The 26,421-nt window shown below is 37.5% G+C and overlaps 1 protein-coding gene across 3 annotated transcripts in view; it reads right to left on the minus strand.

The window, feature by feature from the left end:
• Positions 1 to 21,761, minus strand: part of SEPSECS (Sep (O-phosphoserine) tRNA:Sec (selenocysteine) tRNA synthase) — a 38,777-nt gene extending 17,016 nt beyond the window's left edge. The window contains exons 1-8 of one of the 3 annotated variants that reach the window (XM_027544196.1): positions 21,582 to 21,761; positions 19,886 to 20,040; positions 18,011 to 18,129; positions 17,538 to 17,696; positions 14,927 to 15,080; positions 10,695 to 10,797; positions 2,617 to 2,746; positions 2,395 to 2,486 (exon numbers count right to left, since the gene is read on the minus strand). In XM_027544196.1, the coding sequence (XP_027399997.1) occupies positions 2,395 to 2,486; positions 2,617 to 2,746; positions 10,695 to 10,797; positions 14,927 to 15,080; positions 17,538 to 17,696; positions 18,011 to 18,129; positions 19,886 to 20,040; positions 21,582 to 21,746 (1,077 nt within the window). In that variant the 5' untranslated portion in view covers positions 21,747 to 21,761. Of the gene's footprint in view, positions 1 to 2,394; positions 2,487 to 2,616; positions 2,747 to 10,694; positions 10,798 to 14,926; positions 15,081 to 17,537; positions 17,697 to 18,010; positions 18,130 to 19,885; positions 20,041 to 20,389; positions 20,432 to 21,386 lie in introns of those variants that run through there. The other 2 variants (XM_027544195.1, XM_027544198.1) reach the window with 2 other exon arrangements.
• Positions 21,762 to 26,421: the final 4,660 nt, after the last annotated feature.

Here is a 26,421-nt window from a genome sequence, read left to right on the forward strand (position 1 = left end):
TACTCTGTTCTTCTTTTCCACAGTGCTTTCACCTGTATAATTTATGTATTAAACAAACTTTATAATTTATATTTTATGTTATTTGTTTACTGCTGGTATCCTTCATACAAAATGTAAGCTCCACAAGAGCAGGTATCTTTTGTCTATCTTATTGGTTATTATATCAATATTATAGGCTTGACACATAATATATGCTCAACAGATACTTAGTAAATTATTTACTCAGTGAAACTTATCCTACAATCAAAGTTCTCCACTATTTATTTCTATTTCATAGAAATACTGGTCCATATGTTAGACCATGCTATTTTAAATGAGCTTGTCACTGTTCAGACTGGGGGAGGGGGTGGGTCAAGAGGGCTTAACAGGGGTGGAAATGGATATGAGATACCATGAAATTCAAGAGATCATCTTAAAAATTTCAAACTTAAAAAATGCTTAATAGAAATTACAAGTCATATAAAGTATGACTTGTGCTGGATTACTAAATTACAGGCCAATTCCCATGATTATAATACCCAAGGCCCAGAAAGCAGCTATTTCATTTTAAGAAATATTCTATAATCTTTCAGAATTAGAAATGGCCTAGATGTCAATTGTTTCTTTCATAAATAAGGGAAAAAAATTTGTGAGTTCAAGTACCTTTACCATAGTGAAACAACTAGGGACAGGAGAGCTAAGACCCCCGGTGTCTGATACAACTTTCACATATACAGGTGATGGTTTTCCTCAGTCAACAGTCTCCATCTGTCCTATGGGGAAGGAGCGTTGAAAGATTCTGCTGAGGTTTTCTCTCTCAAAACAAGATGATTATTTCTTGGAGTTCATCAAACTGGAGTTTTAGTCTAATCATCTAGAATTTCTTTTCAGGGCTATTGAGGCATAATTTACACACAGTAAAATTTCAGGTGTCCACTTCTGTGAATTCCGACATACATACAGTCATGGAACTACTTCCACTATCAAGATACAAAACATTTCACTACCATTAATAATCCCCTCCCCAACCCAGGCCTCTAGCATCCACTGATCTCTTTTCTGTCCTGATATCTTTTTGCCTTTTACAAAAAGGATGGCTACATACAATATGTAGCCTTTCAAGTCTGGCTTATTTCATTTAGCATAATGCACTTGAGAGTTATTATGCTGTTGCATATGTCAGTAGTTGGTTCCTTTTTATTGCAGAGTATGTATGTATCAGTTTGTTTATACCCCAGATGATGGACATTTGAGTTGTTTCCAGCTTTTGGCAATTATGAATAAAATCACCATGAACATTCACATATAAGTTTTTGTACACATACAATTTTTCATTTCTCTTGACTAAATAGCTAAGAGTGGGACACTAGTTTTTGTGGTAAGTATACAAGAAACTGCCAAAGCGTTATCAAAGTTGCTGATTAGTTTTTTATATTAGTTTTTGTTTTTTATATTAGTGACATCTCACTTTAATTTGTATTTCCCTAAAGACTGAGGTTGACCATCTTTTTCCTATATCATGTAAATCTTAAGAGATGTCCTAACAATAAAAAGTAAGCAATTACTTTCCTATGGGTTGAATTAGTGGGAAGAAAGGGACTAGGAGAAAACAGGGCACAGAAGTTTTAAATTTCTGTTAGATATTCATAAGGCTGTTTGTTGAGAGGATCTATCAGATGATATACATGAAAATATTTTAAAATATGTAAATTAATATGATAAATCTTAGGGACTGTAACTGCTACTAAGTATTAGAAAGTTATAGATACAAAAATGATACCAGGAACCTCTAGCCCTCCCAGATTGGAGATGAATAAAACATCTTAATCTGACCTGCCCTAGCAACACTGTCTCTGACTACAATTTTGAAGCTGCCCTGAATTAAGCTAGCTTTTAGTGTTGAAGATAAAGTTCAGTTTTCAAGCACAAATGTCACTTTTCATAATCAACATAATCAATGAGTTCAGCATTCCAGTAACGGCAAAAGATGGATTTATTACTTAGAAAGAGAAGCTGGTCAACTTCTACCTGTATTTTTCCTCCTGCAAATGACATGTCACATCTAAACAAGTCTTCCAAAACTAAAAAGAAAAAAACTTGTCCATCTGTCTTTTAAGAGCTTCTATTTACCTATAAGTGATAAATGAATTAAATTTTACCGAACTAATAGAATCCCTGATACAGGACTTTCTCAAAAAAAGCAAACACAAAAACAAAATTGCTTTTCCAAGATTTCTCAGGATATCTGAATAGATGGGATAACAATGATTAATTGAAAACCAAATCAAAGTCAATCCCCTAGGACTGTGCTAGGTATCTATATCCCAAATTGATAAACCAATAGACAGAAACACCAATACTCTGGAGTACTGTTTTAGTCAAGGATATTATTTTATACCTACAGGGAAAGCTTACCTTTCTTTCTTTTAATAGCTTCTTGTAGCCATTTGATCCAAGTGATAATAAAGTAATAAGGACATCTAAAGAAGGTGAAGCTGAAGCTCTTCCTAAAATAAGGATGATATGTTACATTAGGGAGAAAAAGCTTTGTAAAGTAAGATTTATTACAGTAGCCTAATACACAAATGGATATTTGTTTGTTAGTTACTTTTTCTGAAGAGCAACTGATTTATTTACCTGGATACATCTTGCTGATTTCCTGAATGAAGGAATCATTAAAGCCAGCAATTATAGCACCACCTACTGGAACCATAAAATTTTTGTCCAAGCTCTGAACGAAAGCATCTATTCTACCAACACGAGCTCCCTAGAACAGAATAACAAGCAATATTACATTATTAGTTTCCAGAAGAAAGGACAGCAACTGCTGTTAATAAATGTCATTAAAACAATGCACAGAAATAAAAACACAGATCAAATATTTTCTTTGTATAAACACCAGTAAAATATTTTTTAGTATTAAACAGAGTTTTTAAATGCTGCTTCTTATAACTGGAGGGCTTCCCTCATAGCTCAGTTGACAAAGAATCTGCCTGCAATGCAGGAGACCCCAGTTCAATTCTTGGGTCAGGAAGATCCCCTGGAGAAGGGATAGACTAGCCACTCCAGTATTCTTGGGCTTCCCTTGTGGCTCAGCTGGTAAAGAACCCACTTGCAATATGGGAGACCTGGGTTCAATCCCTGGGTTGGGAAGATCCCCTGGAGAAGGGAAAGGCTACCTACTCCAGTATTCTGGTCTGGAGAATTCCATGGACTGTGTATAGTCCAGGGGATTACAAAGAGTCGGACACGACTGCGCGACTTTCACTTTCTGCTCCTACCACCACTTGGATAACAACAGAGAAAAGAAAGATTCTATTTTTAACATCAACTAATGGAATTTTTTGGAAGTATACTGTTGGCAATGGTTCTACGTAACTTTGTTTCCTAATGTCATAATCTTGGATGATCCTATTCCATTGCAAATGAACTTCAAGTGAAAATTTCATATTCTGGTGAAAAATGGAATACTTGCTAGAAATGTAAAACTAAGTTCTAGTCCCATGCAACACAGTCCATGACCTTCTGCCTAATGTGTTTCAATTTTCTCCTCTTAAAAACTGAGATACTATCTAAATTTCAGCTAAGATAGTTTTTCTTCTTTATCTATAGCCACAGATTTTCAATCTGTATTCACAATCTACATTCCTATTAATATTGTAACCACATTTGACCTTCATCTTCCCACTTTATATCCACATCCATATCTCAGGGAGAATAGAAGGAGCAGATAGGTAGCCTAATCTGAGAGACCAGATCCTGGCAATAGGGAGAAGCAGCAAAATCAGAAAAAGGGCACAGACCACTCTGGAGGCTATCCTGTGATTGTTTCAATCGTAACCTTCCCCATCATTCTCCTTTCTAATTTCCTCATAAACCATGATCAGAGAAAATCTCATCTTACCACAGGAAAACAGAGAGAAGCATATGAGACTAACTGAATAAATAACTGAAAACCATGCAAAGTCACTGAACAAATAACTGAAAACTATGCAAGGTAGTAGCCATAAAAATAAAGTGGAACGGAGTTACCTTTTCATCAACATTTAAGTACTGCCCAAGATGTCCCAAGAGAAATCTGAACTTAAATTGGGAGCAGGAGTACTAAGAGGGCAATCAGTCCACAAGACTTTGCTAGAATCCTTTCACTACTAAAACACAGAAAGCAGTCAAAGGGCAGCAAACTCTGTGGCAGGAAAACAAACAGGCCAGGAATGGTGTATAGATCTTGCTCTCCACACTAAGGTCTGAGGCTATTACTGAGGAGGAAAGAAAAACACTACAAGGCTAGAAGGGCTTAAACAGGATAGGAAACACAGGAGCACGTCCTATGAAGTAAACAGTGGCCATTTATCAGTTCATTCACTTACTCATTAATTCAGAGGACAAATATTGGGGCACCTATCACCTATTATCATACACTGCTCCAGGTCCTGGACACAGCAGCAGTGAATAAAACAGATGATTGTTCATACAATAATTAAGGCTAGAATTTACAGAGAACTTACTATGCATCAGGCACTGTTCTAAGCACTCTACATTCTTAACTCATTTAACCTGTGCAATACCCCTCTGGGCAGATGTCACAATAATAGCTATTTTACAGATAAGAAAATTAAGGTACAAAGAAATTAAAGTGATGTGCCCAAGGTCAGAAATGTAGTTAAAGCGTCTTACTGAAAGTCACCTGGGGCTTCCCAGGTAACTCGGTGGTAAAGAATCCATCTGCCAATGCAGGAGTCACAGGAGATGTGGGTTTGATCCTCGGATTGGGAAGATCCCCTGGAGAGGAAATGGCAACCCACTCCAGTGTTCTTGCCTGGAGAACCCCATGGAGAGGAGCCTGGTGGGCTACGGTCTATGGGGTCTCAGAGTCAGACGCGACTAAGCAACTGAGCATACATGCACACACTGAAAGTCACCCTGGCAAAAACCTAGGTAAGTGCGATGAAGAACTCATGTTTAAAGAATTAAATAGTATCCTACAGCATTTTCATCTTTCCAGCAGCTCATAAAAGTCTTGGAGGCCCTGAATCCTCATTTCCTCATTTTTTGCATCTGATTCATCAGCATACCCTATAAGATCGACTCTCAAATTACATCTGAATCTAACTGTTCCTTAACACCTCAACAGCTACCACCCTGGCCTAGGCCACCAACACATCTCACGTGGGCAGTTGCAACAACCTTCCATACTTGTCTTCCTGCAGGCCGTTTCCCACAGCACAGCCAAAACGATGGTTATAAAAGTCAGTCACAGGCTATTCTGCCCAAAGCCTTCCATTGCCTGATGATCATACCAAGAATAAAATCTCAAACCTTTACCCCACCTCAGAACCTCTTTACCCTCACTGCCACCCTCAGTTGCCCTGGCCCAGCTATACCGGCCTCCTTGCTCTTCTTCACCCATTCCCAGCACACCCTGGCCTCTGCGTTACTTTCTGCCTGGAATCTCTCCAGAGTACCACCCAACTCACTCTTTCATATCACTCAGGACTCTGCTCAAATGTCACTTCTCAGAGAGGACTTCCTGGATCACTCCATCTGACACCCCTCCTCTCAAACGCTAGAGCATTTATGAAGACCTGTCATCCTTATTGCTCACTGTCTGCTTCCACTCCATGAGGATGAAGACTGTTACAATTACTACTGCATCCCCAACACCTACCCTGGTGCCTGGCACATCTGTGGGAACCCTGCAAATATGTGTTGAATGAATTGACAGGTCTATGAATAAGCAGTATAACACCTACTTCTCTCAAATTCTCAATAAAAACACTCACTGCTTCCCACACTTTGGGAGCTTAACAATCCATTCTAACTCTAAAATTTAAATTAATTCTACGTAATTTTGTGACTCTACTACAACCCTATCTAGTAATGTGTCCTCACACCCATATTCTATGAGTCTCCTAAATTAGTCAGTTTAATATATATCAGAATTATACATTTTGCAAAGTTAATTTCCTGGTCATATATGCATATCAGAATGCACAGTATGCTCAGCATTTAGTCATTCTGGGGTACTGCCCTTGAAAAAAAAAAAAGAATTCGGAAACATTTTAGTTATACCTCTTTCTTTCCTGATTGCTTGATTATTGCAATACTATCTTCTCAAGAAAGCTTAGCAGTTTTGGTACTTTGTTTTTTAGAGGAAAATAAGGGCTTTGGAGTCACATAGAACTAGATGGGCCATTTTGCAGCTTCGTTCCTTAGGCAAGTCACTTAATACCTCTGAGTGTGTTTCTTCATTTGCAGAACAGAAACAATAAGAAGTATACCTTAAACTGTTAGGATTAATTTAATAAACTTTAAAAGTCTAGCAGGATGCCTGACACATGGTGTATACTAAGTAAATGGCACGTACGATGAATAAAAACTACTGAAACACAGTTAATTTTAATTTTTTAGAATGTCATGAAACAACTAGCACCAATAAGACCCAAATATTCGTTTGGTTGAAAGCAACAGGGACACCACCTCTTTTTCTAAGGGTCAATGTTCATGTAGGGTTCTTCGCTTTTTTAAAGAACTATCAGTTCTAGAAGGTAACACAGTATCTGCAACAATACAACAACTACCTCATAAAAATTCATTCACCATCTTATAATGTTATTTTCTGGTTAAAATTTTAGTAAAACCACCTCACAAATGAAGAGAAGTGATGACAAAGTAGTCTATTTGTGATGTATAACCCCACGGGAAGCTTTCGGAGTCCTAAATTCTTCAATTACACCATCAAATTTTCCAGTATTCAAAAATATGTCATGAACATTGCTGGGTTAAGTATGTAACATCTGGATAAATGTTAAGGGACCATTAAACTGATTATTATGAAAACTTCATAAGCATGTGGAGAGTATAGAAACACAAATATTTAAATTTAAAAATTAAATATTTTTACTAAATTTGAAAATGTTAATACTAAGTATACATAACAGCTATAACCACATACGTATTTTAAAAAAGAGAGAAAAGGGATACAGAAATTACTAAGGGTAACTGTTAGGGTAACAGGTTTATGAGTGATCTTCTACTCCTTCCTCATTTTTCTAAACTTTTAGGAATGCTGGTATATTTAACTTTTAAAAGAACTGAGGCTGCTAAAAATTAAAGAGGAAGAGAGAGGAAAAGGGGGAAAGGGAGATGGAATAAAAATGAATCACTGAAATCATGTTTTTTTCAAGAGTTCCTCTGCCACTATTCAAATTAGATATAATCTAATCTAAAATTGTGATGAAGCCTTAAAAAGTTAAGGAGTTATGGAAAAGGATATCGAGGAAACAGTAAACGGTTTTCCACAAAGGTTTTAAAAAACCTGGCATACCACCCACCTCTGGACCTCTTTTGTTATGCAAGCTAATCTATTTCTTTATTGACTAAGCTAATTTGGGTTGGGTTTCTGTTACCTGCAGTCAATTACATCTTAACAGGTACAACCTTTGAGTAAAGAAATTAAGAAAATCAGCTAATACTATCATATAAACCATATTTATATCAGAGTACACTCAAAAGAATAAAAAAGAAAACAAAAAATTTATAAGATAGGACCTACAGATCTAAGAAGCATTCACCACCACGTGGGAGACCGCAGATAATCTGTAAGCAACTCTTAACCACGTAACACAAATTACATGCGTGTCAAAACTGAGTACTTGTTTACACCATTATGAACACAAATCATAAAACTTGTATCATACCTAAATAATATCTATCTATATACTAATATAGCATGAATAATCACTGTAAGTAAATATAATTCAATTTGGAGTAATCAATTATTGAGTGCCAATTATGTACCAGGTTCTGTCCCAAGGACTGAAGACATAACAGTGAACAAAGTCCTATCCCTAATAGAAAACAGTCCTTTCCTATTTGCCAACTCCACAGTTATATGCTAGAATAAATATTCAACATTTTATGAATACTATAATCAAGTACATTAGAAAAATGAGAACACTGGTAATGGAACATTTTGAGAAAGTTAAATAAAATAAGCTACTGAAGTTTTTGCTTTTTAAGAAAAACAGATAAAAAAAAATTGAGGTATAGTTGCTTTACAATGTTGTGTTTAGTTCAGTTCAGTCACTCAGTCATGTCCGACTCTTTGTGACCCATGGACTACAGCACGCCAGGCTTCCCTGTCCATCACAAACTCATGTCCGTTGAGTTGGTGATGCCATCCAACAATCTCATCCTCTGTCATTCTCTTCTCCTCCCGCCTTCAATCTTTCCCAGCATCAGGGTCTTCTCAAATGAGTCAATTCTTCATATCAGGTGGCCAAAGTATTGGAGTTTCAGCTTCAGCATCAGTCCTTCCAATCAATATTCAGGACTGATCTCCTTTAGGATGGACTGGTTGGATGTCCTTCCAGTCCAAGGGACTCTTGAGTCTTCTCCAACACTGTAGTTCAAAAGCATCAATTCTTCGGCACTCAACTTTCTTTATAGTCCAACTCTCACATCCATACATGACTACTGAAAAAACCACAGCTTTGACTAGATGGACCTTTGTTGGCAAAGTAATGTCTCTGCTTTTTAAAATGCTATCTAGGTTGGTCATAATTTTTCTTCCAAGGAGCAAGTGTCTTTTAATTTCATGGCTGCAGTCACCATCTGCAGTGATTTTGGAGCCCCCCAAAATAAAGTCTGCCACTATTCCCCATCTATTTGCCATGAAGTGATGGGACCAGATGCCATGATCTTAGTTTTCTGAACGTTGAGCTTTAAGTCAACTTTTTCACTCTCCTCTTTCACTTTCATCAACAGACTCTTTAGTTCTTCTTCACTTTCTGCATAAGTGTGGTGTCATCTGCCTATATGAGGTTATTGATATTTCTCCTGGCAATCTTGATTCCAGCTTGTGCTTCATCCAGTCCAGCATTTTGCATGATATACTCTGCATATAAGTTAAATAAGCAGGGTGACAATATACAGCCTTGATGTACTCCTTTCCTGATTTGGAACCAGTCTGTTCTTCCATGTCCAGTTCTAACTATTGCTTCTTGACCTGCATACAGATTTCTCAGGAGGCAGGTAAGGTGGTCTGGTATTCCCATCTCTTTCAGAATTTTCCACAGTTTGCTGTGATCCACACAGTCAAAGGCTCTGGAATAGTCAATAAAGCAGAAATAGATGTTTTTCTGGAACTCCCTTGCTTTTTCAATGATGCTTTTTCAATGAAGTTGGTAATTTGATCTCTGGTTCCTCTGCCTTTCCTAAAACCGGCTTGAACATCTGAAAGTTCACTGTTCACATACTGTTGAAGCCTGGCTTGGAGAATTTTGAGCATTACTTTGCTAGCGTGTTGAGATGAGTACATTTGTGCAGTAGTTGGAGCATTCTTTGACACTGCCTTTCTTTGGGACTGAAATGAAAACTGACCTTTCCCAGTCTTGTGGCCACTGCTGAGATTTCCATATTTGCTGGCATATTGAGTGCAACACTTTCACAGCATCATCTTTTAGGATCTGAAATAGCTCAACTGGAATTCTATCACCTCCACTAATTTTGTTCATAGTGATGCTTCCTAAGGCCCATTTGACTGCATTCCAGGATTTCTGGCTCTAGGTGAGTGATCACACCATCATGATTATATGGGTCATGAAGATCTTTTTTGTATAGTTCTTCTGTGTATTTTTGCTACCTCTTCTTAATATCTTCTGCTTCTGTTAGGTCCATACCATTTCTGTCCTTTATTGAGCCCATCTTTGCATGAAATCTTCCCTTGGTATCTCGAATTTTCTTGAAGAGATCTCTAGTCTCTCCCATTCTCTTGTTTTCCTCTATGTCTTTGCATTGATCACTGGAGAAGGCTTTCTTATCTCTCCTTGCTATTCTTTGGAACTCTGCATTCAAATGGGTATATCTTTGCTTTTCTCCTTTGCCTTTTCCTTCTCTTCTTTCACAGCTATTTGTAAGGCTTCCTCAACCATTTTGCCTTCTTGAATCTCCTTTTCTTGGGGATAGTCTTGATCACTGCCTCCTGTACAATGTCACGAACCTCTGTCCATAGTTCTTCAGGCATTCTATCAGATTTAATCCCCTGAATGTATTTGTAACTTCCTCTGTATAATCGTTAAGGGATTTGATATAGGTCATACCTGAATGGTCTAGTGGTTTTCCCTACTTTCTTCAATTTAAGTCTGAATTTTGCAATAAGGAGTTCATGATCTGAGCTCCAGTCAGCTTCCAGTCTTGTTTTTGCTGACTACATAGAACTTCTCCATCTTTGACTGCAAAGTATATAATCAATCTGATTTCAGTATTGACCATCTGGTAATGTCCAATGTTGTATTAGTTTCCGCTGTACAATGAAGTGAATTGGCTACATATAGCCCCCCACCTTGGACCTCCCTTCCACCTCCCACCTTGGGTAGGATGAACTGAGAGACTAGGACAGATAAATACACACTACCAACTACCATGTGTAGAGTAGAGAGCTACTGGGAACCTGCTCTATAGCATAGGAAGCTCAGCTCTGTGTTCTGTGGCAAAATATTTTTATATCCGTTCTGAGCATAGCTATAGTCCAATGCCACTAGCAACAAATAATGACTTTCACTAGTAACTACTGGATGCAAATTCCTAATGCTCCATAAAAATGAAGATGCTAAACTAACTGTCTTTCTATATTAGGTTGCAAGAAAAACAAAGTAATAATCCCAAGTATGTTAAAATACATTTTTTCTTGACATATCTTTTGAAGCTCTTACCTGCTGAATGAGGTGCATGCACTTTGAAGATTGCACTCCATAAGCATTGTTGACTATATGTGGAATGCCATAATTAGCACAAATCACAGCCAGTTCTTCTAACCTATAAACATATTCAATAGAAAGATGTATTCATACTCTGCCTTAATAAACTACAAAAAAAGTTTTAAAATTTAAGTTATCCATATGGCAACCCACTCCAGGATTCTTCCCTGGGAAGTCCCATGGACAGAGGTGCCTAGTGAGCTATAATCATGGGGTCACAAACGACTTAGCGACTAAATAGCAAAAAAGTATACTAGGGGAAAAAATGACAAACTGAAATTTTTACAGCAGTATTTCAGCATATAATTTGGCACCTTTAATATACATAGTAGGTACTTAGGGATAAGCCTGAAAAAGCTTTTAAATTAATGTTACCAATAAAAATAAGAAAACAAGTGTTTAGAAAAATCTATATAGACGGTAGCTTTTAAATCACTTGAAAATTTTCGATATAAAAAGCAAGAAGCAGATTATTTATACAGTTCTTACAAGGCTGATATGCTCATTTTTAAATGCTTTCAGTTGCTTATCACTCCAAAGCTAATATCTGCAAAATAATTAGCATATCTTGAAATCCTAAGAAGTCTCATATGAAGCATCTCATAAAGTAAAAAATACATTTTCAAACAGACTTTAATGTATTAAAAAATACAGAACATTAAACTACTTGAGTACCAAAATAACGTTTTCCAACAACTTGGATACTAAAGAATCTTTTAAATAGCTGCTGGTTTAAAATTCACTCTTACTTTTTCATTTGATACTTCTCATATTAAGACAAACAGAGAGTCTAACTTTATGCAAAGTAAGGTAATAAATTTCAATTGGAGTGTAATAAATAATGCTCTTTTGTAAAACTAAGTACTACTTGTGACTGAGGTCATCTCTAACAGAAATGTCTTCATGCTATGAAGCTAAAACAAAACCTTATGGCTTGATAAAATTATTAAAAAATGCTCTCTACAATATAAAATTTGAAAGCAAAGCATGTTAAAAGAAAAAAATTCTTCCCCATAAGAATGTATTATAAATATATAATAGCTTAACTATCTATTTATCCATAGCACATTTTCCTTTTACAGTAGATGTACATTAATATGTTTTTAAACTACAAATAGGAATAACATTATTCAACATCAGAAGTTTTCAATTTATATCCCTAAAGTTTTGTTTTATGAATTAAAAACTCATTTTATCACTCATTTTCATAAACCTCACAAATCAAGGCAGAAAACTAATCAGATGTTGTTTTTAACAAAAATAGACTTTCCGGAATACACACAAGTATTTTTTTTATAAAAGACACTTTCACATGTTTGTATTTTAATGAAAGTATTTCTTAATAACGGAACAAACTTCTTTTAGAATAAAGCATCATAATAACAAAGTACTTTTAAAAAAAGGACTTGTGAGTAGTTTTAAATATTCTGAATTGATCAAATTGCTAATATTTACAATGTGTATTAAGAGGGCAAGGAGAAACAAAAAAATATTTTTGACGTGAATTGGACTGTATTCTAACTCAGAATCCAATTTAAGTTATCAATTTAAGAAATGATACTTTAAAAAAACATTTTCTTTGATTTTGCTCCATAATACTGTCCAATTAATTAATAAAGATAATATATACATTCAAATTAAAACTATAAAGGAATTAAACTTAATGTAAGGAAATAAAAATGTATTTTTAAATTTAATAAAATCAGAAATTCAAACATATTACTAATAACTGAGCATCATCATATTCCTAAAGTTCACTCTAATCAGGAACATTCATTATATAACACCAATAACAGTAGCATTTAACATAAGAATAAACATGAGAATTCTGACTGAAAAAAAAAACCTGATTTTTTCTAAAGGATAATACACACAAAATGTACTTATCCTATACCAGGTAATAAAGTTATTCAAAATGATACAGATGGCCAACAGGCACATGAAAAGATGCTCAACATCACTAATTATTATAGAGATGCAAATCAAAACTTCAATGAGGTATCACCTCACACCACTCAGAATGGCCATCATTAAAAAAATCTACAAATAATAAGTGCTGGAGAGGGTGTGGGGAAAAGGAAACCCTCCTTCATTGTTTGCAGGAATGTAAACTGATGCAGCCACTATGGAAAAAGAGAATGGCGATTCCTTAAAAAAACTAAAAATAGAGTTGCCATAGGATCCAGCATTCCCACTTCTGCACATACATGCAGACAAAACTCTTAATTCAAACAAACACATGCATCCCTATATTCATAACGAGGGCTTCCCCAGGTGGCATTAGTGGTAAAAAAAATCTCCCTGCCAACGCATGAGACACAGGTTCAGTGTCTGAGGTGGGAAGATTCCCTGCAGTGTGAAATGACACCCACTCCAGTATTCTTCTTGGATAATCCCATGGACAAAGGAGCCTGGCAGACTACACAGTCCATGGGGCCACAAAGATTCAGACACGACTGAGTGACTGAGCTATATTCATAATGGCACTATCTACAATAGCCAAAACATGGAAGCAACCTGAATGCCTACCTATAGGTGAATGGATAAAGATGTGGCCTATATATACAATGGAATACTACTCAGCCATAAAAAAAGAACAAAATAACACCAATTGCAGCAATATAGACTGACCTAGAGATTAGCATACTAAGTGAAGCAAGTCAGAGAAAGGAAATTACAATTTGATATCACTTATATGCAGAATTTAAAATGATACAAATGAATAAACTTACAAAACAGAAACAACTCACAGACACAGAGAAGAAATTTATGATTACCAAAAGGGAAAGAGGGTGGGGGAAGGATAAATAAGAAGTTTGGGATCAGCAGATACAAACTACTACATGTAAAACAGATAAACCACAAGGTCATACTGTATAGCACAGGGAGCTATATTCAATATCCTTTAATAAATCCTAATGGAAAAGATATAAAAAAACAACATGTATATTGTTTTTATATGTATATGTATAACTGAATCACTTTTCTGTACACCAGAAACACAACACTGCAAATCAACCATATGTCAATTTAAAAAAAGTCAAAATGAAACAAAAACAAAAATATCCTCACAAAAATATCCTCAAGGACAAATTATCTATAATAATGCAAATATCCATATGCTGTTTTTAGAAATGTAATTTATTTCCATCACATTAAAATTTTTCTAGATAGCAAAAACATCAATGAAGAAATAAAGATGTTTATTTAATATTTCAATACAAATTTAAAATTTGATAAGTAATGAAGAAACAACTCAAGCATATGTAACATAATCTGAAAACAGCACTCAAGCTCATGAATGAAGCAAGTGTCTTAAAAAAGTCTTAAAATCTGCCTATAAAGAGCTAACATGTATTCATTATTGTCAAATCACGTGACTTCATGAACTAAAATCAAAGTGTAACTTGATGCTATGAAAATAGTCCAAAGTCAATGTAGTTTTTATAAATTATTAGTACTTATATTAAAAATGTTTAAAATGAAACAAACAGTTGCTGTCAAAACTAGAAATATATATTACTATACCTAAGCCTACCACATTTTCAGAGCAAAAGCTTGTGGCCATCCTTTAGTAAAGGAAACAGTTGCCATTTTTAAACATTTGCATTTTCTCTAAATGCAAGGATAATTATATACTTAACTGTATATCTGGGTTAGTCTTCCAATTTATTTATTTTTTACTTTTTATTATTATTATTTCTTACTTTACAATATTGTATTGGTTTTGCCATACATCAACATGCATCAGTGGACAATAAATAATCCTAAAATTTTCTGTTTAAAATCTGTTATTATAATACTGATAGTTTCTATATATGAAAACAAACTGTAAGATCAAGTAAGTGGAGATGGCAATAAAACCAAATATGTAAATCCAAAATTTAGCTTAGAAACTTCTATTAAATAATGACAAAAAGGATGCTAGAAAGCCAGAAACATAATGAAGAGCAAGAAAACAGATGCTCTGAGTCTTTTCAGGTGATAAAAAGGGTCTCCACTTGGTACTAGTTGCTTTTCCTTCTTCTATATCATATTTTTATTTTCTGAAGCCATTATGTTGTTTCTTCAACAGTCCATTCAAGTAGCATTAACTGCCAAATGTTACTTAGACATCTCTCAGAATTAGTATAAGTGCATTTTAAAGACTGATAAACAGTGAAAGACAAAGTTCACAAATCATTTACCTATCAGGCACCCTTGGAGCAAAACAGGATGTGGTAGAATGAACACACAGAACGTGATCAGGCCCAAGTTCCTGGACTTTAGCCTCCACTGCTTTCAGGTCTGTGCGCAGCTCGTCACCTTCTAAAATGTTCTCTATCACCACAGGCTCAAAACCTAACCAAGTCAACCAGAAACCAAAATGTTAGAATAAGGGGAGATCCTGGACTCTAGGAAGCAGTCCTATTCTATACAGAACTCTTAAATATTTATTTTGGTCAATGGACCCTTCTCTAATATAAAGACCTGGCTTAATACTGGCATGAGGCAAAGGCAGGTCAAAACAATGTGAAGGACAGTTAGGATCACAAATCCATTTAATATTTTGATATGACAAGAAAGACTAATTCTGGGAAGAAACGAAAACAAGTGTTGAATAGATGCCTAGGAAAGTAATAACACAGTCATTGATGACAAAAGAGGTCACTGAGCCCTGTTCAATTTCAGTCCACCAAAAAGTAAATCTACTCAATCTCTGGCAACACAAGTTTTATTTTAAAGTACACTTTATTTCAGAGATGAACAAAAATAATACAATTCAAGTACTGGAACAAATCACAATCATGCACTTAATGTTTTACCTCTAAAGAAAAATAAAACACATTTTAGGAGACCCATCTCATAGCTTGTAACAGCCTTCTATAATTTAAATATAAAAATTGTTTTGCACATAAAGTTATTATGTACTCACATCTTAAGTCTTCCCAAATACCAGATCTAGCAGTAGGCTAGATTCATGGATTTAAAAGCTATAAGGGATTTAGAAACCATTTAACTCAACTTACTCATTTCAAAGATAAGGGAGCCAAAGTTTAGGAAGATTAAGTGGCTTCCCCAAGGTCACACAGCAATTTAAAGCAGAGTTCAGTGCAAATAGTTTTCATTTCTGTTTTAGAATCCACAACAAGTTGTCTGCATTCTACCTACAGAAATATAAAACTTCAGCCACTATAAAATCATCAATTCACATGCTGGTCCACAGAAGTCTAGACTTCATATCTAAGCAGCTACTAAAACAAAACTTTACTTAAATAAATAACATCCTAAGGATAGCTAATTTTCCATTATCAAATTCTCTAGATTCAACCCTGTTTTTGCTTTTAAACAACTACAATGCAAGTTTGTGTTGTTTTTCTATGAATACAACCATCTTGCTTCCTAAGAACATAATGTAGTCCAAATCATAACACCTTTTGGAAAAAGTTTCCAGTTTTTCAATATATCAATCTTTCCATAAGTTTGGTTATCAGATTTTTGGTTAATAGTTTGCAAATTAACAGACTTGACAGATTTATGCCAGTTAAAAGTCTATTTCTGCTATATGACCTTATTATGAATCCCTTTACCCGAGTTTCTTTAGAATTATTTAAGCAGTTTAATTACAGTCCAATACTGTTCATTTCATACAACAGACTGAGGTCATTCAAAAATAACTTTAAATTCTCAAATTTGACTTGTCCTAATCAGGAAGCCAAATACTAAAATGCCAATTTAAAGTTTCTTCTCATCTATACTCAGTGATGTCTGTATTCCTGTACTTTGATTCATGGTAATTATTTATAGGTATTCCACTCATGTACATACAACAAACATTCCTGAAGCACCTTGTATGCTCCAGGGATTATTGCCCGCATTTCATATGTTATCCCATTTAATCCTGAAAACAATCGTAGGTAATCATATCCCCATTTTAAAGAACGGGGGCATAAAATGCAACACTTCCACTTCTTGAGTGTATACTTTTCAGAATTCACAGCAGGGACTCAAACAGGATATGTATACCCATGTTCTTAGCAGCATTATTCACCATAGCCAAAAGGCGGAAGCAATCCAAGTGTCCACCAGTAAATGAATAAACAAAATGAGATATATATATACATGCAATATGCACTCAGGCACGTGCGCACACACACACACACACACAATGGGAGTCTTAAAAGAAGAAGGAAATTCTGGTACGTGCTATAACATGGATGAACCTTAAAGATATTATGCTAAGTCAAATAAGCCAGTCACGAAAGGACAAATAGTCTATAATTCTACCTATATGAAGGACAAATTCATAGACAGAAAGTAGACCTGGGGTGGAGGGCAGGGGAGAGTTATTGTTTAATAGGTAGAGTTTCAGTTTAAGAGGATGAAAAAGTTCTGTAGAGAGATGACAGTGATGGTTCAAACATGATGAATGTACTTAATATCAAGAAACTATATATTTAAAATCAGTTAAAATAATAAATTTTGTTATGTATGTTTTACCACAATTAAAAAAAAGGAATAGGAACAGGTTTATTTGGTAGCTCAGATGGTAAAGAGTCTGCCTGCAGTGCAGGAGATCCAGGTTCAATCCCTGGGTCGGGAAGATCCCCTGGAGAAGGAAACAGCAACCCACTCCAGTATTCTTGCTTGGAAAATCCCATGGATGGAGGAACCTGGCAGGCTAGAGTCCATGGCGTCACAGAGACAGACACGACTGAGTAACTTCACTTTAGTTTCTTTTTCACTTATTTGCCTCTATATAAAATGTTTGAATTTTCTGTGGTATTGAAGACATATATGCTGCTTCTCTTTTTTTACCTGCAGTGATCATGGATTTAAAGCAAGACTTCTGGTCTATTCGTGGCCATATAATATACTTTGCCTTTGGTCTTCTGTGTCGCAATGTTAAGAAACACAGGGTTAGACTCATACCAGTTGCCATTGGAACTACAAAGCAGCTGGTCACTGTATGGACACCTACAAATAAGAAGAAAAACAGAAATTAGTTATTCCATTGAAAAACTAGCATCCTTCTTAAAGAAATTATATACTTCTATCAAATAAAAGAGTTATAGACTTAATACTTCTTCTGTATTCCTGCTCAGGAAGCTCACTGCTAAATTCATCCTTCAGGCTTATGGCTCTTATTTTCCATCTTATTCTAAAGGTTTTATATACATCTTTTCAAAAGCCATTTATACTCCTTTTGGAAAGAAGCATTAATAAAAGAAATTAGGCAAAGGTTTGTGTGACTGGTCAGCCAAAAGTATTATGATTAACACAGTACATACCAGCCAATTTTATGATGTCCAGGACCAAAGAATTGGTAATTTTGTTCAAAAGGCTAGAACCTGCAGCTTTGGGTTGCACAGCAGAAATATCACCTGATCGTCCAATTCCATGAATGAACCTAAGCAAAAAATGGGCCAACAACTGGACAAAAATGTTCAGTGTTAAGTAATCCACTGTATAAGTATACAAATACAAATAACCAAATAAACACTATATTTGACTATTAATAATGTGGAAATATCTAGTTAAAACAAATTCATCAATTATGCTGTGGTTGCTAGTCTTCAAAGATGGCCACTATTGACTTCTTTTCTCTCTATGCCCATATGCCACTGCCACACCAAGAGATGGAGTCTAATTCCCCAGATTGAATCTGGGCTGGCCTCAGTGATTTGTTTGGTCTGGATGAATCAAGCAGACATGATGGTGTGGAACTTCTGAGCTAGGTCATAACAAGTCTTAAAGCTTCTACCTGGCCTCTTGAAGGGTTTGCTCAAGGGGAGGCTGGGGAGAGGAGGAGAGGGTTTCTCTCTTCAAATCCAGTTGCCATGCTGGTGGAAACCCAAGTCAGGCCACTTGGAGAGGCCATCTCAATTCCCAGCCATCTAAGTGACTGAACTTGGATAAACTGCCCAGTTGAACCTTCAGAAGACTAAACTCTCAGCTGGACCGTATACGTGAGAGACCTGAAGCAGTAATTACCTGCGGAGTCCAGGTAACCTGTAGAACTGTGAGAGACAACCATAAGTGACTGCTTTAAGCCACTATGTTTTGAGGTGGTTTGTTATACAGCAATGGAAAACCAGAATATATGCAATACTAACTTATCTTCTTTCTTTCCATTTCCCTAATCAGAGCAGTGAGCTAAGTTCCAACAGAGATGAACTGATGTTTCAAACATTGCCTTAAGTTTAGAAGAATTATATGCTCCTTAGCATAAAATTAGTGTACAAACCATTCATTTTAAATTTGATTTATTTATCATTTATAGTTGCCTAGATTAGAAACTCTGCACATAGGAATTATCACAGAACACTAGTGTCATACTCCATTACCTCTGCAACCTCAGGTACAAAGCTTTTTTTTTTTTTTAACATATATTATCAACCGTGTTATCAGCTTATTTTTAACCATGAATTTTTCATCTAGCTCATACATTCGTTATCATTAGCTTTGACAATAGTTTGGGCTGAAATAAAATTCTACTATCCTGAGGAAAATTTCATCATGATTTAAAATCATGGAACACATGAGTTTTAAAGAGTTTACCTATTTTTCAAGGAAAAGTTGGAGAACAGAGAAATCATATTTCAAACCACTGACAACTAAATCATTGTCAGAATTGATGGAATAATGTTTCTGAAATAATACAAAAGAAAAAAGTGATTTACTGACCTGAAATTAAATATAATATACCTTTCCTACACCTACTGCAACAAAGCAGGATACTCATATAATGGGATTCAATTTAGATGTGAGTGAATGATGGAAAGTTCTATCCATATAGCATTCTATTAAAAAAATTTGCAATGTTAGAAAAGAAACATGGAAAATTATAAACAACCCTAACACTTTTAAAACTCTTATAACCAAATAGGTTAGGTTAAACACTGTTAACACAACATACAGCCAGTATTTTTAACAACCCAGACCTGACAGGATAACCACCACATACTAGAACTTTTACCCTACTGTCTTAAAAAACACCTATTCAGATAAATTGTTTCCGTCTCCCTGTTGCAGCTAGTTCACATGTCCATTTAAACAAGAAGTAGGTTACAAAGGAACATTTTATAATTTAATATTATTAATACTGCCACCATGGTTTTTAACAAAGAAAAAAGAAATGCTTTGTACTTAAAAAAAAAACATACCTGTAATGTCGCCGAGCAACTAATGCAGATGCCACTCTTCCTTCCCTTTCTCCCACACCACAATTGCCCAGGAAATTGTTGCTGTCCATAATTGCAAGTTCATGTAAAAAGAGTTCAAGTGTACTTTCATCCCAACCATCCTCTGGACACTTGCCCTTAAAAAAGGAGGGGAAAAAAAGCTTATGACTATATTAAAAAAAACATCATTCCCTAGAACTCTACTTCAACGAACTTCAAAACTTTTCCATGCAAATTCTGCCATGCTCCTTGCTTTCTAAAATTCAGACATGAATTCAACACTATGAAGAAACCCTCAGGAGGCAAAATGTTTGTTACAATCCATTACAATTATCTACAGACTGGTCCAAGAAGTGATGATAAATGCATACAATCAGATTTACTCAGGTTTAAAGCTGTAACAAAAGTAACTGAAGACAAATAAACCTTATCTTCAACTAGGATTTTTCAAACCAGGGTGTTAAAACTGGGGTTGCCAAACTGTACTGAGATTAAAATTCAGGATACTGGCAAGAACCTGGAGAACTGTGAAGTTCCTCAGCAATACTTGTTGTGAGTTAGCATGTTGTTCAGTCACTAACGGGTCCGACTCTTTTGAGACCCCAAGGACTGCAGCACTCCAGGCTCCTCGGTCCTCGACTATCTTCCAGACTTTGCTCAAATTCCTGTCCATCCCGGGGTGTTACCTAACCATCTCATACTCTGTCGCCCCCTTCTCCTTTTGCCTTCAATCGTTCCCAGCTTCGTGGTCTTTTCCAATGAGTCGGCTCCCTGCATCAGGTGGCCAAAGCATTGGGGTTTCAGCATCAGTCCTTTCAGTGAATATTCAGGGTTGATTTCCTTTAGGATTGACTGATTTTAAGTGCCTTGTTTTGTCGCTAAGTCCTGTCTGACTCTTTGAGACCCCACGGACTGTAGTCCGCCAGGCTCCTTTGTCCATGGAGCCTGGATTGTCCAGGCTAGAAAATTGGGAGTGGGTTGCCATTTCCTTCCTCAGGAGGTCTTCCCGACCCAGGAATGGAACCCACGTCTCCCGCACTGGCAGGCGGATTCTTTGTCACCAGGTAAGTCCTTCCAGTTAATAAACCTAAGTTTATTTAAACATCACGTGTTTCCTGGGAGTAGTGAAAGTTGGAAGAGGCGAACTTTGCCCTACCCGCAAACAAAAAACTAAATCATGTGGCCCCTCCCCCTCGCTTCTCCAACCCGAAGTTAGGGAAAAAAAAAAAAGGAGGGGGGGTCTCAAAATCCCGAAAACCTCGTATCCCCTAAAAACGCTGGGTTTTGCGGCACTGGCGAAGCTGAGAAGGACCTGAGCGGTGCAAGCCGGTACAGGGCAATGCCAATCTGCGACAGGGTCTGGGGACAGGGTTCAGACAGCAAATACGAGCGGGTGGGGCATGTCCTGGAACTAACAGGGGCGCTGGGCGGAGCCGGAGCCTGGGGGGCGCGGCGGTTGGGGAGGGACCCCAGAGCCCAGTACCTTCTCCAGAAGTAGCCGCATGAGGTGCTCGTGCGAGCGGCGGGCCTCACAGCCCTGCCGCACGTAAGCCGGCGACACCAGCCGCTCGCCCGCCGCGAAGAGCTCGCGGTTCATGTCCGTAGTGGCGACAGCTGTCGGAGACCGGAGAACAACTGACACACAACAAATACACCCCGGAACCAGGAGACGACTCACCTCCTGGACGGTACGGGAAGGCCTTGGGACAAAAACCTCCGTCTCGCTCTCGCACATGCGCGAACCGCTCCTAATAGTGTGCCTGAAGACGAAGCATTTGCGCCTGCGCAAGGGTGTAGGTCGTTTGGCAGGCTTCAACCAGTACAGGAAATTAGCCCTGCCCATAGATATGAAGGAACGACTTTGCACCTGAGAGCAGCGGTTGAGGAGAGTCAGGGCCAAGTGAGTGTCTTCCCTGAAGAAAAAATTTCCTAGGTTACGCTGTATTCCAGTCCTGTTGAATGGTGAGATATCTGAGTCTGCTCTTCAGTCTTACTCAGGCCATGTTTCTCAGATTCCAGATCCGTTCATCCCTTCCTTCATAGATCTCAACATTGACAGTTGTCTGGAAACCCCATTTGAAATAGCAATGCCCCCACTCCTTTTCTCCTTTGCACCACAAAATTTTTGGCCATAACACTTATCATCCACCTCCTGATGAGACGTTTATAACAAACATACACATACACACACGTACACCCAAAAGAATGTAAACCCTCTAAAGGGCAGGGCCTTGGTATTTGCTGTGGTACTCCCCAAATGCCTGGGAAAGTGCCCAGAATATAGTAGGGGCTCAAATTTTTTTTTTTAAATATTGAATTAATGAGTTACTTTTGACTTTTCAACAACCTAGCACTAGGTGCTTGAGATGGAGATGAAAAGGCAGGATCCCTCCCATTGATTTCCTTGCAGTCTTCACTCTAGGTGAGCCTACAATAATTCTTGAAATTACTCTTTTCTAGTGGTATGCTAGGGCCCATTTACAATAGTTCATATTCTCTTTCAAGAGGTGATTGTCAAATGTTCAATAATTTTGTGAGTTGGTTTTTAAATACAGTGGCTCTTAATTGTAAGTTTACAATTAAGCCAATTGTCTTAAAAGCAAAATATGCTAAACACTCAAACTCGTAATTTCCCAATTATTTTTCTACATTTTACTATTATCTGTGATCTTGAGATTATTTACATCTGCTGTACTGTATGGTGGAAACAGGATATAATGGCACCTTACTTCACATCTCTTTCCAACTACCTGTTTAGTGGCATCCTACTGGTAAATTAAAACTGGCCAGGGTGGGAGTATTTACACCATGGAAATCCACTGAAATCAGTAATCTTTACAAATCAGACCCTTCGCTCCCAATCCCCTACACCCACCACACCCCACTCCCCTGGGACTCATTGTTTAACAGGTAACCTGGTGGCTCAGACAGTAAAGAATCTTTCTGCAATGCAGGAGAGCTAGGTTTGATCCTTTGGTTGGAGAGATCCCCTGGAGAAGGAAATGGCAACCCACTCCACTGTTCTTGCCTGGAGAATTCTATAGACAGAGAAGCCTGGTAAACTACAGTCCATGGGGTCCCAAAGGACACAACTGAATGACTAAAGCTTTCACACTCAACCACTGTTCCTACTGTGTATTCCCAAACCATCCTGCCATTTATCAGCCATGATACTTGCCAGATTGCATTTCAGTTGATAATTTTCTGTCTTCCTCAGCTAGACTGTGAGCTCCTTATTGATGAGGGTTATGTTTGACACTTGTGTTCAAAGCACAGCACTGAACATCTATATGATAAATGTTCAACAGCTTCCCCTTGCCAACAGTCTCCAATCAGAGCACACCTGAACCCTTCCCCTTTTCTAACATAAAGCTTTTCCACTCCCCTGCCTGCCTTTGAGTCTGCCAAATGCAAGTGATGATGACTAAATCTCTTACACTAGCAAGTTCTTCTAGAACTTGCTAGTTCTGAAGTTTCTGTTATTTGGATGGTTTTCATTCATTTCCATAGTTTTCCTGGAGACTCCACTGAGACACGATCTGAACTGTCCATCACCATGGACCCCAGCCTTCAGCCGGATGAGGTTCTCACAGATACCCCAATGCCCCCCTGCTTCTGGCTGTCAAGTCTGTGTCAACATGGTAAGTTAGTGCCAAATCTGGGCTCCACTGTTTTTGTGTTGAGTTATTCAACTATTTATTATAAGTTTGTTACCCAGGTTTTGTTATTAGTTCCCATATGTTTGACATCCTTGGAATCAGACCATTCCTTTCCATGCTTTTTGGTTCTCTTTAATACTTCTATTTTGTATTGTGCTGTTTGAAAGTGTTGTCATAGGAAGAAGAATCATAAGGTAGAACACAGGCACAGGTCCTCTAAACTGTTGTTCCAACCAGTGTCACAGACTGATGAGTATTGATCTAATGAGGGCTGTTCTTACCAGACCAGCATCCACTTGGACAAATTTTGTCATGAGTCACCAGTGAAACTGGATGAGATTCAACTTTCATCTTGATTTTTGTTCTGAGAGTTTGCCTTTGATCTAGAGGGCGTTCACTCAAATTCACTCACCTGCCAAGGGTGGAAAATTTGTTGGGTCTATGTTCAGAGTGGTCTTGAAACACAAAGAGACCAAACATCTCTTTTAACCAACTATTGCCAGCTCTCCTGAGGTCGTCTAAGCTTAGAATCTCTTTTCCTCCAGGAAAAATGGCTGCTGCTTATATACGGATGGTCAGCCTCATCAATTCCCGGTAGACAGGGATGCTACTATTACTAAATTAAACCCTGTCATTTTTGTTCAACTATCTGTATTTACTCACCTCAAGTGCTCAAAGATAAGTCAGTATATTGAAAGTGTTTTCCTTTTTCAGAAAGGTTCTCTGAAAAAGGAAAAAAGTTCTTCAATAGCTTCATTTACTGGCATTTCTAAATACAAAAATCCCTTTTGTCTATATGTGCATAAGTAATCTGGACAAACCCTTGGGGTTTTAATTCAACTTCATGGGAACCATCAAAAATCTATTGCTAGACCCTTGACCTCATTGGAAAGATTTATCCCCCATAGTAGTATCTGTTGCTTAAAAAAATAAGTAATTGTTGATGTTTTTACTGAACTAGCTCTAGGATCCTCATTTGACCTCATAGTTCCTCATATAGGACAGACATTAATGCTGGCTGAGAACATGCAACACTTTTCAGCCAGCTGATTAACCTCCTGTGACATTATTACTCTTGTACTCTCACATTACTAACTAATCACCACTCCAACACTGAATTTTGCCACTCTGCCAGAGGAAGGTGAACAGCACAATTGTCTTGCCTTTGTTAGGGGATGTTCTGTACATGACTCAAATGTATTAGAGAATGCCACTGAGAACTGAGGTCTAATATTATTTGTTGATGGCTCATACCTCAAAACTGAATCTGGAGGTTATCAAGCAGGATATACTATCACTAACTTAATCTCTCCTTTGGAAATCAGTCCTCTTCCTGAGGTAAAAATCAGCCCAAATGGCAGAACTTTATTGCACTTAATAGAGCTAGTCAATTAACCGAAGACCAGACAGTAAACATACTTGAATGTAAGCTTTTGAAGTAGTACCTGACTTTGAGCACAGTGCTAGAAGTCTCATTTTAAAAATGGACAAGTTGGTAAACTTTAGATGCATTCCTACTTCTTAGAGGGGCGACTGTTATGCAAATGGAGGCTCATGTAGGAAGAGGGCATGCATGTGTGCATGCTAAATCGCTTCAGTCCTGTCAGACTTTTTGCAAGCTTATGGACTATAGCCTGCCAGGCTCCTCTGCCCATGGGATTCTCCAGGCAAGAATACTGGAGTGGGTAACAATTCCCTTCTCCAGGGGCTCTTTCCCCATCTAGGATCCAACCCATGTCTCCTGCATTGCAGGCAGATTCCTTATATATTTACTTAAAACTGCATTGGTGATGTCTAGAAAGAAACCTCCTGGAAAACAGAAACTATGACTATTTATTCGCCTACTTTTCTAGCAGTTAGCGTGGTGTCTGGCACAAGGTAAGCATTCACAGATTTGAATGAATAAATAATTAGAATGAGTCCCAGAGATTGCTTATCATTTGGTGGTTGCTGAATGAACCCAGATATGAAGAGAGGTGAGAGAGCCAGAGACAAATCAGTGACACCTCATGAGATGAGGGTATTTCAAATTAAGGAGATATTTTCCAAAGACAGATGCAAATAAACAAATAATGACCATATCACTTTGTCATTCCTTTCACATGTGTTCTAAATGTTCAGGGTAGGGGGAAATGACAAGTCTCACAAAGCATGGCAGGATATGGCTGTCGTCAACCTCATTAATGAGACCTCTTAAGCAATTTGAAGCAAAATACCTTTCATACCAATGTCAAGCTTCAAAGAGGAGTCAGAAGTAGGAAGTAAGGGAGTGGTAGAATCAGTAACTAGGTTTCTCAGAGAAGTCTCCTGTGATTAGAACAAGAAAAAAGAAATATAGTAATTGCATTTTGCTAAGACTCAGAATTCAGAGATCCTGGTCTTGCCTTCATCTGTATTTCAGATGGAGAGAGATGAAATAAAAGTAGATGTGGATGTAGCAGAAGGGAAATGAAGACCTTCCTTGGGATGAGTAAAGCAATTCTTTCTCCAGAAGGAGGAGAGGTGGGTAGAGAAAGCTTCTTCCAAGCAGGAAAACTGAGATTATTGCAATAACTTCAAAAGCAGGGACCAAGAAGAAAGCTGTGGGAGACTTCTCAGGAGTCTGTGAACTGGCCCAGAGCCTGAGGCTTGCTGCATTTAACAGAGAGTGAAGAGGCCCTTCGCTCAGAGGCCCTTGGCTCAGAGTGATGGTGGGTGGGGGAGCAGTGATAAAGAACTGGGTGGCTGGTGGTCAAGTAGCAGTGAGAAAGTAGCCTCTGGAATCAGGCAGATGGAACTCAGAGGCTGGCTCCTCCTCTTCCTCCAGCATGTGTGTGTTAGTCACTCAGTTGTGTCCGACTCTTTGTGACCCCATGGACT

Source organism: Bos indicus x Bos taurus, chromosome 6 (genome assembly GCF_003369695.1).
Source record: "Bos indicus x Bos taurus breed Angus x Brahman F1 hybrid chromosome 6, Bos_hybrid_MaternalHap_v2.0, whole genome shotgun sequence".
In the NCBI taxonomy this organism is placed as follows: Eukaryota; Metazoa; Chordata; class Mammalia; order Artiodactyla; family Bovidae; genus Bos; species Bos indicus x Bos taurus.